Source organism: Chenopodium quinoa, unplaced genomic scaffold (genome assembly GCF_001683475.1).
Source record: "Chenopodium quinoa cultivar QQ74 unplaced genomic scaffold, ASM168347v1, whole genome shotgun sequence".
Lineage (NCBI taxonomy): Eukaryota > Viridiplantae > Streptophyta > Magnoliopsida > Caryophyllales > Amaranthaceae > Chenopodium > Chenopodium quinoa.
In genome coordinates this window covers 426,505-440,505 of record NW_018743199.1, presented here as the reverse complement: position 1 = coordinate 440,505, position 14,001 = coordinate 426,505, and the positions used below count along the sequence as shown (strand labels likewise).

The 14,001-nt window shown below is 35.7% G+C and overlaps 3 protein-coding genes across 3 annotated transcripts; 2 read left to right on the top strand and 1 right to left on the bottom strand.

The window, feature by feature from the left end:
• Positions 1–1,961: 1,961 nt before the first annotated feature.
• On the top strand, positions 1,962–4,577 carry LOC110733311 (laccase-17-like). Its single transcript, XM_021913330.1, has 6 exons — positions 1,962–2,113; positions 2,240–2,391; positions 2,481–2,725; positions 2,832–2,960; positions 3,034–3,996; positions 4,125–4,577. Exons 1-6 carry the CDS (start codon positions 1,997–1,999, stop codon positions 4,253–4,255), a joined length of 1,737 nt encoding a protein of 578 aa, XP_021769022.1. The 5' UTR covers positions 1,962–1,996; the 3' UTR covers positions 4,256–4,577.
• Positions 4,578–6,580: 2,003 nt separating this feature from the next.
• LOC110733310 (peptidyl-prolyl cis-trans isomerase FKBP20-1-like) lies at positions 6,581–13,429 on the bottom strand. The gene is made up of 7 exons (XM_021913329.1): positions 13,170–13,429; positions 12,720–12,849; positions 10,938–11,071; positions 10,763–10,842; positions 10,464–10,556; positions 10,229–10,379; positions 6,581–7,006 (listed from the first exon to the last, which is right to left on the bottom strand). The coding sequence occupies exons 2-6, from the start codon at positions 12,826–12,828 to the stop codon at positions 10,229–10,231; spliced, it is 567 nt and encodes a 188-aa protein (XP_021769021.1). The 5' UTR covers positions 12,829–12,849; positions 13,170–13,429; the 3' UTR covers positions 6,581–7,006.
• LOC110733309 (laccase-17-like) lies at positions 7,017–9,918 on the top strand. The gene is made up of 6 exons (XM_021913328.1): positions 7,017–7,646; positions 7,757–7,908; positions 7,992–8,236; positions 8,346–8,474; positions 8,559–9,521; positions 9,626–9,918. Exons 1-6 carry the CDS (start codon positions 7,533–7,535, stop codon positions 9,754–9,756), a joined length of 1,734 nt encoding a protein of 577 aa, XP_021769020.1. The 5' UTR covers positions 7,017–7,532; the 3' UTR covers positions 9,757–9,918.
• Positions 13,430–14,001: the final 572 nt, after the last annotated feature.

The following is a 14,001-nucleotide window of genomic DNA, read 5'->3' as shown; positions in this document are numbered from 1 at the left end:
ACCAAAAATTCAACCCGATTTGTTACTAAACCGACTCGAAATTAACACTACTTTTTATTGACCCGACTTAAATTCAACATAAATTGTTCCTAACCCGATTTTAAATCACCTTAAATGCAATTTATACCACCTTATTATTGTTGATTAAAGCATTTTGTCTAGGGAGAACAAGTCGGTCCAGGCCAGCAAAAGAAAGGAGCATCATCCTCAAATTTAATAGTTAAATAGTATATATTTGTTGTATGGTCAAAGGAGATAATTATCTTCCTAAATTATAAACTATTCCTTAGTATATTGCCATATATATTATAGTCAAAGGAAATAATTTGCTTGTTTAAAATGATAATTATCTATTTATAGTTAGTTGAACTCAAATATAACCTGACTTGGAAATGACCCGACCTGATTGTAACATGCAAATTATTGACTTGAACATAACCCGACTTGAATCCGAGAATGACCAGGCTTGGAAATGACTCAACCTGATTATAACCCGCAAATTATTGACTTGAACTGAACCCGACTTTAAACCGAGAATGACCCGACTTAATTCTAAACCGCAAATTATTATTGGAGATGATATCATGTCAACCTTGTTAATTGCAATATTCATACCACACTTACCAATCAATTTTTCAATTATACACTATACGAAATACTTTGTACTATTTTTAAAGACTACTAATAGTTCACTAAAATGTATACGTGCTAATGTAAAATGGAAAAGTGTAACATATACCAACAACGAGAATTTGCGAAACCTCACCTAGACAATACTCCGTCTAAGGTAACTTTCATTCTTTAAATTATAATGGACATTACAATAATCTTTATTGTAACTTTCTAAGTGTCAATCAATATCAAGAATAATGCTCTTTAACGCACCAAACAACATCGTGTCGAGATTCTCATGAACCTGTAAAGTATACACATCCTATACTTTATCATATAATAATATCCTCAAATAGTCAAATTAAATATCTTCAAAATTATAATGAAATTCTTTCTAAAATGACTTGCTCGAGAAGTAGCAGTATTTTGTAATGCACTCTTTTACGGAAGTAGACCTTACAACCATGCATGCAGACGTCTACAAGAAAAGCCTTTCAACAGGAGTACCCTTTAAGTGACGCGTTTTATATTTTAGGGTACATTTTCATAACATAACAGTTTATACCATGCTTATATTGTTCTACTTCCTCTAAATATTTACTTATCAGTACTATGATAAAGTTGAGGCATAACATCTATTGTGTTCATGAAATCGAACCAAAACAACTAACATTGCATTAATATCTATCGTATTCTCGAAATCAAACCAAAACAACATAGCATTATACGTACATTCACTGGTCCAACTTTTTAATGAAGAATAGGCTTATTGGTGTCCTTCCTCTACACAATCAAAAAAATTATTAGAGAAGTTACTGTCAAAATTAAATTTTAACCTAATCGGAAAGTGCTTTATTGTGCTAATATTTTATTTTTATGTAGGAAATCGATTTTATTAATTAAGATTGAACTACATACATATTTTAATCTAACAGTAGCTAACACCAATGTGCAACATATAACTCAATTAAGCTAGCTTGAATTATTGAGATTAAACTTTTGAGATTAGCTTTGCTTGAGCCTAATCGGCGAGGGCTCTGCTAATCTTCTTATAGGTAACAATATTATAACATAACATAGGATAAACAAAGGAAGATTACTTCACTTTTCACTTGAGAAGTTCACTTTGATAACATTTAATCTTAATTTACATAACATCACTAATAATAAACAAAAATCTGAAAGATTATGCATTGACTTTAGGATCACTCTAAAACCAACAATGTAACAAACAATGTGGTCCATTGTGCTGGAACTTCAATATTCAATTTTTTGCACTACCTAATCATAGAAGATACACTCTATATAACCTCCAATGTTTTAGACTCCAATCATCATTCTCATTCTCATATTACATTCTCTTAAGCTTCTTAGTTCGACAAATATGGCAACTTCCCACAGTTTGCTCATCATTGCTCTTTTTAGCATCGCTTGCTCAATGCTTTCGTACAATGTCTCCGCTGCTACTTCTACTAGCATCACCAGACACTACAAATTCGATGTACATGAAATATTCACATATTAAGTTTCCTCCGAAATTCAACATAGTTTTGAACTTATATATCATACATGCAGGCTGCAGCATTATCTAATGCTAATCAATTTTATTGCAAAATTTTGTTTGTAGATTAAGATGCAAAATGTGACAAGATTATGCCACACTAAGAGCATTGTGACAGTGAACGGGCAGTTTCCAGGGCCTCGTATTGTTGCTAGAGAGGGTGATCGACTTGTTATCAAAGTTGTCAACCATGTCAAGAACAATATTACACTCCATTGGTAATTTAAGCTCCATCTTCAAGTTTCATTAATTTTTTTTTGCTAATGACTTCAAACAATGTCATACTGATTTATGCGACTATGAGCAGGCATGGGATTAGGCAGATCCAAAGTGGATGGGCAGATGGACCGGCTTACATAACACAGTGCCCCATACAAACTGGACAGACATATGTATACAACTTCACCGTCGTTGGACAAAGAGGAACACTTTGGTGGCATGCACACATTTCTTGGCTAAGATCAACCCTTTACGGACCTATAATTATTCTACCTAAGCGCGGTGTTCCATACCCATTTCCCGAGCCCTATAAGGAAGTTCCCCTTATCTTTGGTAATGCTTCCACCTCTATTGTATACTACACTTCAGTTTCAAACATTACTAAGAATACTAAAATTAAACATATTGTGAAATTTATCAATCGTATGTTGGCTTGCAGGAGAATGGTGGAATGCAGACACTGAGGCAGTCATTAACCAAGCAACGAAAACAGGAGGCGGTCCAAATGTATCAGATGCCTACACCATCAACGGCCTTCCTGGACTATTATACAACTGTTCAGCTAAAGGTATATGCAAGAAGATATATAATTATCTCACTGAATATACAAACTGTGACTAATCACAAAAGTCTATGTGCAGACACCTTCAAATTGAGCGTAAAACCTGGAAAAACTTATCTCCTAAGGCTTATTAATGCTGCGCTCAATGACGATCTTTTCTTTAGCATTGCCAATCACACTCTCACAACAGTGGATGTCGATGCTGTCTATGTTAAGCCCTTTGAGACCGATACAATCATTATAACTCCCGGTCAAACTACCAATGTCCTCCTCAAGACAAAGCCTAGTTACCCTGGTGCTACCTACCTCATGATGGCTCGGCCTTATGCTACAGGAAGCGGTACCTTTGACAACTCTACTGTTGCCGGTATGCTTGAATACCAACACCCAAAACCGTCGATTTCAATCAAGAAGCTTCCTCTCTTCAAGCCCACTCTTCCAGATCTCAATGACAGTTCTTTTGTAGCCAACTTCACCAACAAACTTAGAAGCCTAGCAAATGTCAAATATCCGGCCAATGTACCAAAGAATGTTGACAGACACTTCTTCTTCACAGTGGGGTTAGGAACCAATCCGTGTCCCAAAAACCATACTTGTCAAGGCCCAACCAATACCACCATGTTCGCGGCTTCTATTAACAATGTCTCCTTTGTCATGCCTACAAAAGCCCTTCTGCAATCACACTTCCAACGTCAATCAAACGGGGTTTTCACTGCCAATCTTCCCACCTCACCGCTAATCCCCTTCAACTACACCGGTACACCACCTAACAACACAAATGTAATAGACGGAACTAAGGTGGTATCGATTCCATTCAACACCAGCGTGGAACTGGTGATGCAAGGCACAAGTATTCTAGGGGCAGAGAGCCACCCACTTCACCTTCATGGGTTTAACTTCTTTGTTGTCGGACAAGGCTTCGGAAACTTTGATTCCAAACAAGACCCTGCTAAATACAACCTTGTTGATCCTGTTGAGAGGAACACAGTTGGTGTGCCTGCAGGAGGGTGGGTCGCCATTCGCTTCCTTGCAGACAATCCAGGTATGATTATTAAGATTGATAAATCCATTTTTGAGATTGTATAAAATAATTTGCTTAATTAGTAAAGGTAACCAAGATTATATATAAACATTTTTTTTTTATTATTATTTTGGATGCATTTTTTATAGGAGTATGGTTCATGCACTGCCATTTGGAAGTTCATACAAGTTGGGGCTTGAAGATGGCTTGGGTAGTCGAAGACGGAAAACTGCCTAATCAGAAGCTGCCACCACCCCCAGCCGATTATCCTAAGTGTTGAAAATACTTCACTGATAAAATTTTCTGCACTAACAGAGATTGATTATAAGTTTTTCCTAGGAAATCTTTTGTTATTTTCGCAAATATCTGTTACATAAATTTCATACTATGTCACAATCTTCCTTAGCTTGTCAACAAGGAAGATCGGCCTGATAGATGTAGCAGGATTTAATTGGATTTTTTTCTACTTTAAAATTGTATCTTGATCTTATGAAAGTCTTTGTTTGACAACCAAGTGTAAGGAAAACTTCTTGAATGTATTTCATACTTTGCTTACAACAACAAACTTCAAGTATGAAATAATATCGAGTATTTTTCACTCAGTTTACAGTTATCTTTCTAATAGGTTTCGATCAATAACAACATCACTTATTATCGTATCTAACACCCTCTAATAAAGTTAAAGGAGCCAAAACACTTCATAATCCAACAGCTATATTATGATGAAGACTTCGACACTTCGTTTCACACCTAGCTTAAAACCTTATGAAGGAAGTTGATCCTAGACATTTATGAATGATAGGTGCAGTATAATGCTTACAAAAAATATGCAGAAACATTGTGGTTTTTACTTTTTAGGTGTGACTGAGCAATATAGAGATCAAACTCAAGGTAAAATTTTCCTTACCATGCTCATTGCTCATACAATCAAAGCACTTAAATTTTAAAATGATAGAGAATTGAACGACATAATATTATATTTTAACAGAATTATAATATGGTACAATGCCAATATATCAGCATCAACATTCTCTTCCTTTGAAAGTCTACAGAAAATTAATATATATAGTCGGTCAAAATTTTCTTAATTATGAATGCCAATATCAGCCACGCTCTAATAAAAAAATAATAATAAAAAAAAAATTAAATCAGAGACCATTTTAGACTTGAATTATAAAAACCCTTATTCAGTAATTTGATCATGTAGCACGTTATTATAATTAGACTGTAGTTATGCAACATACTCCATTTTTCTAAATAAAAAAAAAAATACTCCATGTAAGAGAATTAATATGGAGCCCTTTGTTTTTGCACTTTCTATTTAGAAATATAGATTTTAGAATTTACAGATCTTTATCATCCAGTGCTAATGTTTACAGTACAAGATTTTTGTGCTTTTAGATATGGAAGTCGGAAGACATAAAAATGTGGCTAAGTTACCCAAAAAATAAAAACACCCAACTTCTATGTCACAGTCAATCCCCAACAAATCAATAGGGATCTTTAAGGCCGGCCGGCCAAGTGCCCATATGTTCTGATGACTCGACTCATGTTGCTTTTGGTGGTAGCTTTTCTTAAACCCTCACTGCAATGTCTTTCCTCTCTTCACATTGCTGTAACCCGATCCTACTCTATCAATTGTGTCCTTCAGCCAACGTAACCATTTAATTACGATGCCTAGTTGCCCTAGCAGCCGGAGTTGTTCTGCCTACCTCTCTCCCTCTCTCTCATAAGCTTTCTACGGCTCTATCTATCCGTTTCCTTTCTCATTCCCAGAGCCTTAACCCCTTCCTTTTACATCCAACCTTTTTTTTTTATGTTGTTGGGGGGGGGGGGGGGCATGTTTAGTCAAAGTGGTGTTTTTGTGGACATTGGTGGTGGTGGCTGTGACAAGGATTAGAATTAGCACAGCCACACAGAAATAAAATGAGGAATAGGGCTGCGAAGCAGTGGTCTGGACAGAGTGTACGTAGGTGGTCCTAGGGATGGTAGTGGAAGGAGAGGGGAGGGGGTTAAGATTTTTTTTTTTTTTTTTTTTTTTTAAATGATGGGAACATAATAATATGATAAGATTGCCGTGTAGAATTTCCCTTAAAAATGTGATGTGACGAGGGACTATGATTGATCAACTCGGTCTCAACATTAATTCAATATGTAAATTAAGATCCATATCTCCACATCTCCACATCACTCCTATGAAACAAAATTAAAAGTCTATTGTCTTAATAGGCAATGTATTCTATACTTTTTGCCCTCAAATTTTTAAACTTATCCTGGTTTATAAAAGGCCTTGCTCAGGAAGTATTAGTATTTTGTAATGCACTCTTTTGTGGAGATTGACCGTGCAACTGTGTATGCATACGTTTACAAGGAAGACCTTTGAACAGGAGTACCCTTCAAGTGAAGCTTTTTAGGGTACATTCAAATACAGCTACTATTTGCTTCTATTGTCAACTCATTTTACACCATATTTCCACTAACCATTTACTAACTCACTGCTACTAACCACACTGTTAAGTAATGACGTGACTACATTATCATGAATTTAAACTAATACAATAATCATTTTAATATTACCAGCTAAACTTGTAGAAGAAGAGTAGGCTTGGTGTCATTTTCTTTCTTAAACAAGTCTCAAGACAAATTATGAAATAGTAATTTCAGAGAGTGAGGGGGATAGCTCAAGTGGTTAGAGCTTTCCTCCCCGATTTCAAGAGATATTGGGATTGATTCTCACCCTGCCCTTATGGCGCTCTAAACACTAAAATAAAAAATTAAATGCTACCTCCAATTTTTTTTAGTTACAACTTTGGGGTACTATTTAGTAGTAATTTCAAACTGGGAAAAATCAATCTATTAATTGGAATATTTGGAAATGGGCTACATTATATTTTGACAGCTACTAATAGGTTAAACTAATTTACCTATTAAATCATTAATTTTGAGAACCATTTGCAGCATATTACTCTTTATCCCTCTGCAGCTCTGCTAGGGCTTCCTTCATTAAGCAAATGGAACTGCATCAGAGCGCCTACAAAAGTGTTCAGTAGACAATAATTAGCCTACGACTACCCAAACTTGCCAGATTATCAATATACAAAATAGTCTTAAACAATAAACAGAATTCAAATGTTGGGATGAACAACAATTACGAGCACAGACTTTGCTAACCTCTAATATCTGAAGGCAAAATTAACCAGGGTTTTGCTAAACCAATAATAAAGCTGAGATGAAATAAGGAAATAACCTATGTGCATAAATGTCCCTAGTTTTGTTGTAGTAGTACATTCAGAACCAAGACATAATTGTCACTTAATTTAACATTACAAACATTAACCCTAGATTTTAAAGAGTAACAATAGACTTCAAAATCACTCTAAAACCAACAATGTAACAACCAAATTGGTCACAATGCTGAAAATTTCAATATCCAATTTTCCTACCTAATCATCTGAGATGTACCCTATATAAGCTCATCTCTTAAAAGTTCCATCATCATTCTTAATTTGGTAGTATCACTCACAAATACAATCTCTTAGCTACTAAGTTTGCCAAAAATGGCAATTTTCAACAGATTGCTTATTGCCCTTTTTAGCATTTCCTGCTACATGCTTTCCAACAATGTCGCCAATGCAGCTTACACAGGCATCACTAGGCACTACACGTTCAATGTACATGAATAAACTTTATAAAGTCGCCTTGAAAATTCAATTCATAAACAGTTTAGACATTATACTTATTTTACTAACTATTCTCATTTTCATTATTATGTACATTGTAGATAAAGTTGAAAAATGTGACAAGATTATGCCACACCAAGAGCATTGTCACAGTAAATGGGCAGTTTCCAGGGCCTCGTATCGTTGCTCGAGAGGGTGATCGACTCAATATTAAAGTTGTCAACCATGTCCAAAACAATATTACCATCCATTGGTATCCTTTCGTCAACAAGTTTTATATAATTATTTGAAATGACATCAAAACAATTTCAAACTGATGTGCGAATGTGTACACAGGCATGGGATCAGGCAGCTCCGAAGTGGATGGGCAGATGGACCAGCATATATAACACAATGCCCCATACAAACAGGACAGACTTATGTATACCATTTCACCATTGTTGGTCAGAGGGGCACACTATGGTGGCATGCCCACATTTCTTGGCTAAGATCAACCCTTTACGGACCAATCATTATTCTCCCTAAGCGTGGCGTTCCATACCCATTTCCCCAACCCTATAAGGAAGTTCCTCTTATCTTCGGTAATGCTTCCATCTCTACTGTAAGCTATATTTCAATATCAAACATTCTATAGAATGACTAAAAACAAATCATTGTGTTAAATTAATCAAATTTTATGTGGGCTTGCAGGAGAATGGTGGAATGCAGACACTGAGGCAGTCATTAACCAAGCAACAAAAACAGGAGGCGGTCCAAATGTATCAGATGCCTACACCATCAATGGGCTTCCTGGACTATTATACAACTGCTCAGCTAAAGGTATATGCAAGCAAAATTTAACATTGTCTTGACTTATTCTACTGTATATATAAACTGTGACTGATCACAAAAGTTTATTTGCAGAAACCTTCAAATTGGGTGTAAAACCTGGCAAAACTTATCTCCTAAGGCTGGTTAATGCTGCACTCAATGAAGATCTCTTCTTTAGCATTGCCAATCACACTCTCACAACAGTGGATGTCGATGCTGTCTATGTTAAGCCCTTTGAATCGGATACAGTTATCATAACTCCTGGGCAAACTACCAATGTCCTCCTCAAGACAAAGCCTCATTACCCTGGCGCTACCTTCCTTATGATGGCTCGGCCTTATGTTACAGGAAGCGGCACCTTTGACAACTCTACTGTTGCTGGAATCCTTGAATACCACCAACCAAAGCCATCAACCTCAATCAAAAAACTTCCTCTCTTCAAGCCCACCCTTCCAGCCCTTAATGACACTTCTTTTGTAGCCAACTTCACCAACAAACTTAGAAGCCTAGCAAATGTCAAATATCCGGCCAATGTACCAAAGAATGTCGACAAACACTTCTTCTTCACAGTGGGGTTAGGAACCAATCCATGTCCCAAAAACCACACATGTCAAGGCCCAACTAATACCACCATGTTTGCAGCTGCTATTAACAATGTCTCTTTTGTCATGCCTACAAAAGCTCTCCTGCAATCACACTTCCTCCGACAATCAAATGGGGTTTTCACAACTAATCTTCCCACCGCACCACTAATCCCCTTCAACTACACTGGTAAACCACCTAATAACACGAATGTAATAGACGGGACAAAGGTGGTGTCGGTTCCATTCAACACCAGTGTTGAGCTGGTTCTGCAAGGCACCAGCGTTCTTGAGGCAGAGAGCCACCCACTTCACCTTCATGGGTATAACTTCTTTGTAGTTGGACAAGGCTTTGGAAACTTTGATCCTAAAAAAGACCCAGCGAAGTACAACCTTGTTGACCCCGTAGAGAGAAACACTGTTGGAGTGCCTGCAGGAGGGTGGGTTGCCATTCGTTTCCTTGCAGACAATCCAGGTATGCTACATCCACTTTTGGGATCATTATTAAAAATAGTCTCTACAAGAATTTTGAAGGTAACTAAAACTAATAATAATTTTTGTGATTTGCCTAATCTATAGGAGTATGGTTCATGCATTGCCATTTGGAAGTTCACACAAGCTGGGGCTTGAAGATGGCCTGGGTAGTTGAAGATGGAAAGCTGCCAAACCAGAAGCTGCCACCACCCCCATCTGATCTCCCGAAATGCTAAGTGCTTCACCAGGAATATTATCTACAACTCCTGAGAATGGTTTCTCATCCCCCTCTTCCAAACAACCCCACTCCAAGTTTCTGCTAAATCTATTACACTGCCACTCATTTTCTACTTTGTCAAACCCTAAACAGGATAGAGTGGACAGTTAGCTGTAGAAAGTTTTCTTATCAATTTTTCCCATTCTGCATTGTTTTTTCATTTAATTTTCCTAGTTTAATAATCATGTAAAGGACAAGATACACAATGAAATTCATAATTTTTTTGCGAGACGCAAACATCCAATTTCATTAAAGAAAAAGATGTCTATTAAATTATCTCACACTGAATTTGTATACTTGCTAACAGAAAATGGTCTTACTGGAGCATTCATATGCCTCCTATTATTATAGTAAATTGACACGGAAAGGCAGAGATATGTTCTACTTTCTACATGTCTGAAGGATGGCTAATGAAAGGCCAGAAACAGTACCTATTTTCCTTTGCCCTTTCCCTTCCCCTGGCCTTTCTTCGCCTCCATCTTGGCCTGGATACGAGCAGCAGCAGCTGCTTTAGCTTCCTCTCGCTTCTTCTTCTCTTCTTCTTTCATTGCAGCTGCCATCTCTCTCTGCTTTTTCAACTCCCTATTTTGTGATTATACAACAGCAAGTAATGAACAATAATACACTGGCTAAAAGACTAATTGTGAATAGAAATAAGCAACTTACTCAAGCCTAGCCCTCTCATCTGCAGCACCACCAACACTCATACCCTTGCGTGGTCGACAGGCTACCAACTCCACCTCAAATATTAAGGTTGCACTACATAATACAAGATCAAGTCGATAAAATTAACAAAAGGAGACAACAATTAAGAATTTCAGAAGACAAATTTCTGATCCCCCAAACACACAACCCCCACCCCCACCAATTTTTTTTCAAAAAACATTATGAACGTTGATTAAAACCAAATCAAAAGGTTTTGACAGGTATCAGTGAAGTCGAAAAGGCAGTGAGCAGTGACATACCCTGGAGGAATATCTGGAGGTGAACCTGCACTTCCATATGCATACTCGGGCTTGCAAGTAATCTTAGCTATTTCACCAACCTGTTATAAAACCGATTGTCAAATTACAACTAGATCTAGATGATACGCATAATTCTGTGACAGAGCTTATGAATAAGCAAATCAGTGACATTCACCTTCATAGTTTTGACTGCAATATCCCATGCTTTGATCACTGTGCCCTGTCCTATCTCAAATGAAAAGATTGTATTGTCTTCGTGTGTACTATCAAAGACTTCCTCTGTTTCAGCCAGAATGCCTTCATAACGAACTGCCACACCCAAAATTGTCTAAGTAACAGCTATAGAATTTCATTGCTGTAACAACCTTTTACAAAGAACAGACAGCATACGAGGAAAATTCTTCATTTCCATTACCCTCTTGATACAGATTTCCCTTCCTTCAATTTGTTCAAGTCGAAATTACAAGTATAACACAGTTCTATACTTAATACTAAAAGTTTGAGTAACCCATATCAAGCTTCTCTATATCAGAAAAAGATACAAACAAGAGGCTCTTAATACAAGTAAGAAAAGAAAAACCAACAGATATCCTTCCTAAAAGACAGTGAAAAAAAAGAGCAATGAATCAACCACCTCAAGGTTGAAGAAAGAACGGTGTATATGTTGACTATCCAAAAAAAAAGAGTCACTCAAATCTTAAACTCAAATCTTCCATAATAATGATGTACAATTATTATCGGGTAAATACAAGTTAATCTCTGAGATTTACAAAATTTGTTTATCACATGGCAATTTTGTAAATAAATCAACAACTTTTTCCATAAAAGTGGGTCCTACAGTGATGATGACGACTGGATAATTGATTTATTTACCAAAATGTCATGTGATAAACAAATTTTGTTTATTTCAGAGATTAACTGGGGCTTCCTCATTATTATCAAGCTATTGCTGAGTTTGTTAAACAAACAAATGTATGAGTGTCCCATAATAGTGATGTGCATTTATTATCAAGCTACCACAACAGATTCATGAGTCATTGTTCTCTTCTATCTTCTCAGGGTATTTCTTGTAATGTGGTATATACTACCATAGCGGGAAAAAAGCAAAAGAAATACTTTCTCTGTTCTTTTTAACTTGACCTGTTTCTTTTATCACGCTTTCCAATGCAAAACTTTAACGATCAATAACTTAAATTCTCCATAAGTAAAAATTATAAAAGTTATATATTATAATAGTACTTATTGAGACGAATCCAAAAAGATCATACATGAATATATTTTTCCTTACATATTATTCACAAAAGATGGTCAAAGGAGGGGTGGTAAATAGTGTAAAAGTCAAAACAGGTCAAGTAATAAAGAACGGAGGAAGTATGAGATAACTACCATAATATCTAGTTTTGTGTGCGTTTGTGTCTATCCCACATAACAACACTATTAATTCAGTGACAGGCTAACAGCAGCCAAGTCAGAAACAAAAGATTATCTTATTCAAGAATCGATTTACGAGTCTCTCCACAATCTGTCCGAACAACTTACATCATTAAATTTTTAAATCCCTGATAATCTTCTATGGCTCAAAAAACAATTCGCCACTACAGCTCTACAAGCTGCAAAAATCATTAATCTCTAGTTGTCTTCTATATTTCATAAAATGTTTTGCAAGAACAGGCTGATCATCTCTACTTCTATAGTTATCTTCTATAGCTCGTAAAAATTTTCGCCACTACAACTCTACAAGCTATGAAATCATTAATCTCTAGTTATCTTCTATATCTCACAAAATGTCATGCCACCACAGGCTGCAGTAACAACTCAAATCATAACTAGTTATCTTCTATAAACTCGTAAAATGTTTCGCCATGACAATGCCGCTCTAAGGAATATAAGGACACAAACACAATAAAAAAAGACATCATAAGTACAGATTAATGATAAGTAATCTCAGTGAATATACCATCTACAAGAGGAAGTTCATCAGTTGGACCAACAGCATTATCCTTAGGCCGCCTTACAAAAGTCTTCAAAACACCACCATCACCAGTTAAATCAATTACATCCCCCATACTTTCGATTGTTTCAAACACCTGATGAACCAAACAGTAATCACAAAATTACTAATTCTTAATTAGTAATGTAAATACATAAAAATGCACTTATATAATTCAAAACATACTCATAAATATCCAAACTTGTTAATTTCCAATCAATCAACACCAAAAATACTCAAATTCATCTCAATTCGACATACGAAAAAAACTAAAATTCAACAATAATCGAACATAAATAAGCCAAATTTAGATAAAAAAAAAAATCGCAATTTCACAAAAATTAGGTTAAAACAAATTAAAATTGACGCCATTTTTTCACAGAATTGAGTATCAGAGGAGAGAGAAAGAGAGCTAACCGATATAATAGTGAGGAGGGCGACAGAAAGAGACGGCGGAGTTATCGGCGGCGACGGCGGCGGAGAAAATTAGGAGAGAGAAACTATATAAACCGAGAAATTTGAAGGCCATAGCAGTAGAAAGAGCACGATTTATGTGAGAATTGTGGAATACTCTAATTTTTAAAAGAGGGGAATAACATTTTTTTTATAAAGAACTTTATCTTATCTCATCATCTTTTTTTGTAAAAAAATCTCTCATCATATTTTTTAAAAGTCAAAAAAGTCAATTTTTTCAATTTTTTTTTTTTTTAAAAAAGGAGGTGAAGATTTATTTTAATTTTTTGTTAGGAAAGAAAGAAAAAGAGGGGTGAAGATTTAATTATTTTGTGAAAATCATTAAAAAGGAGGGGAAAATATGGAATCTTTAGTTGGAAAATGGGCTATTTATTGAGTCAAATGTGTAGTAGTGACATTACACGAAAGGTTTAATATGCCCCCAATCAGTTAAGTTCATATGTCATCAATCATTACTTTATCATCCTCCATTTATATGAGTGTCTTTCATAACTTTAAATAATTAGCATCCTTCAAATCATACAATAATTATAATTATAATCATATTTAGGGTTTGTTCTCTTACGTTGAAATTCAGTTTAGTTCAGCTCAGCTTAGTTCAACTCCTAATTTCCTTCTCTTATAAAATATTCATTTCAGTTCAATTCAGTTCAGTTCAACTCAACTCAGTTCAGTTCAATTCAATTCAATTCAGCTCAGTTCAGTTTAGTTCAGCCGAGTTTAGTCAATGAGAACATGCCCTTAGTTGATTAAAATGAAAGTATTTGTATAAGTT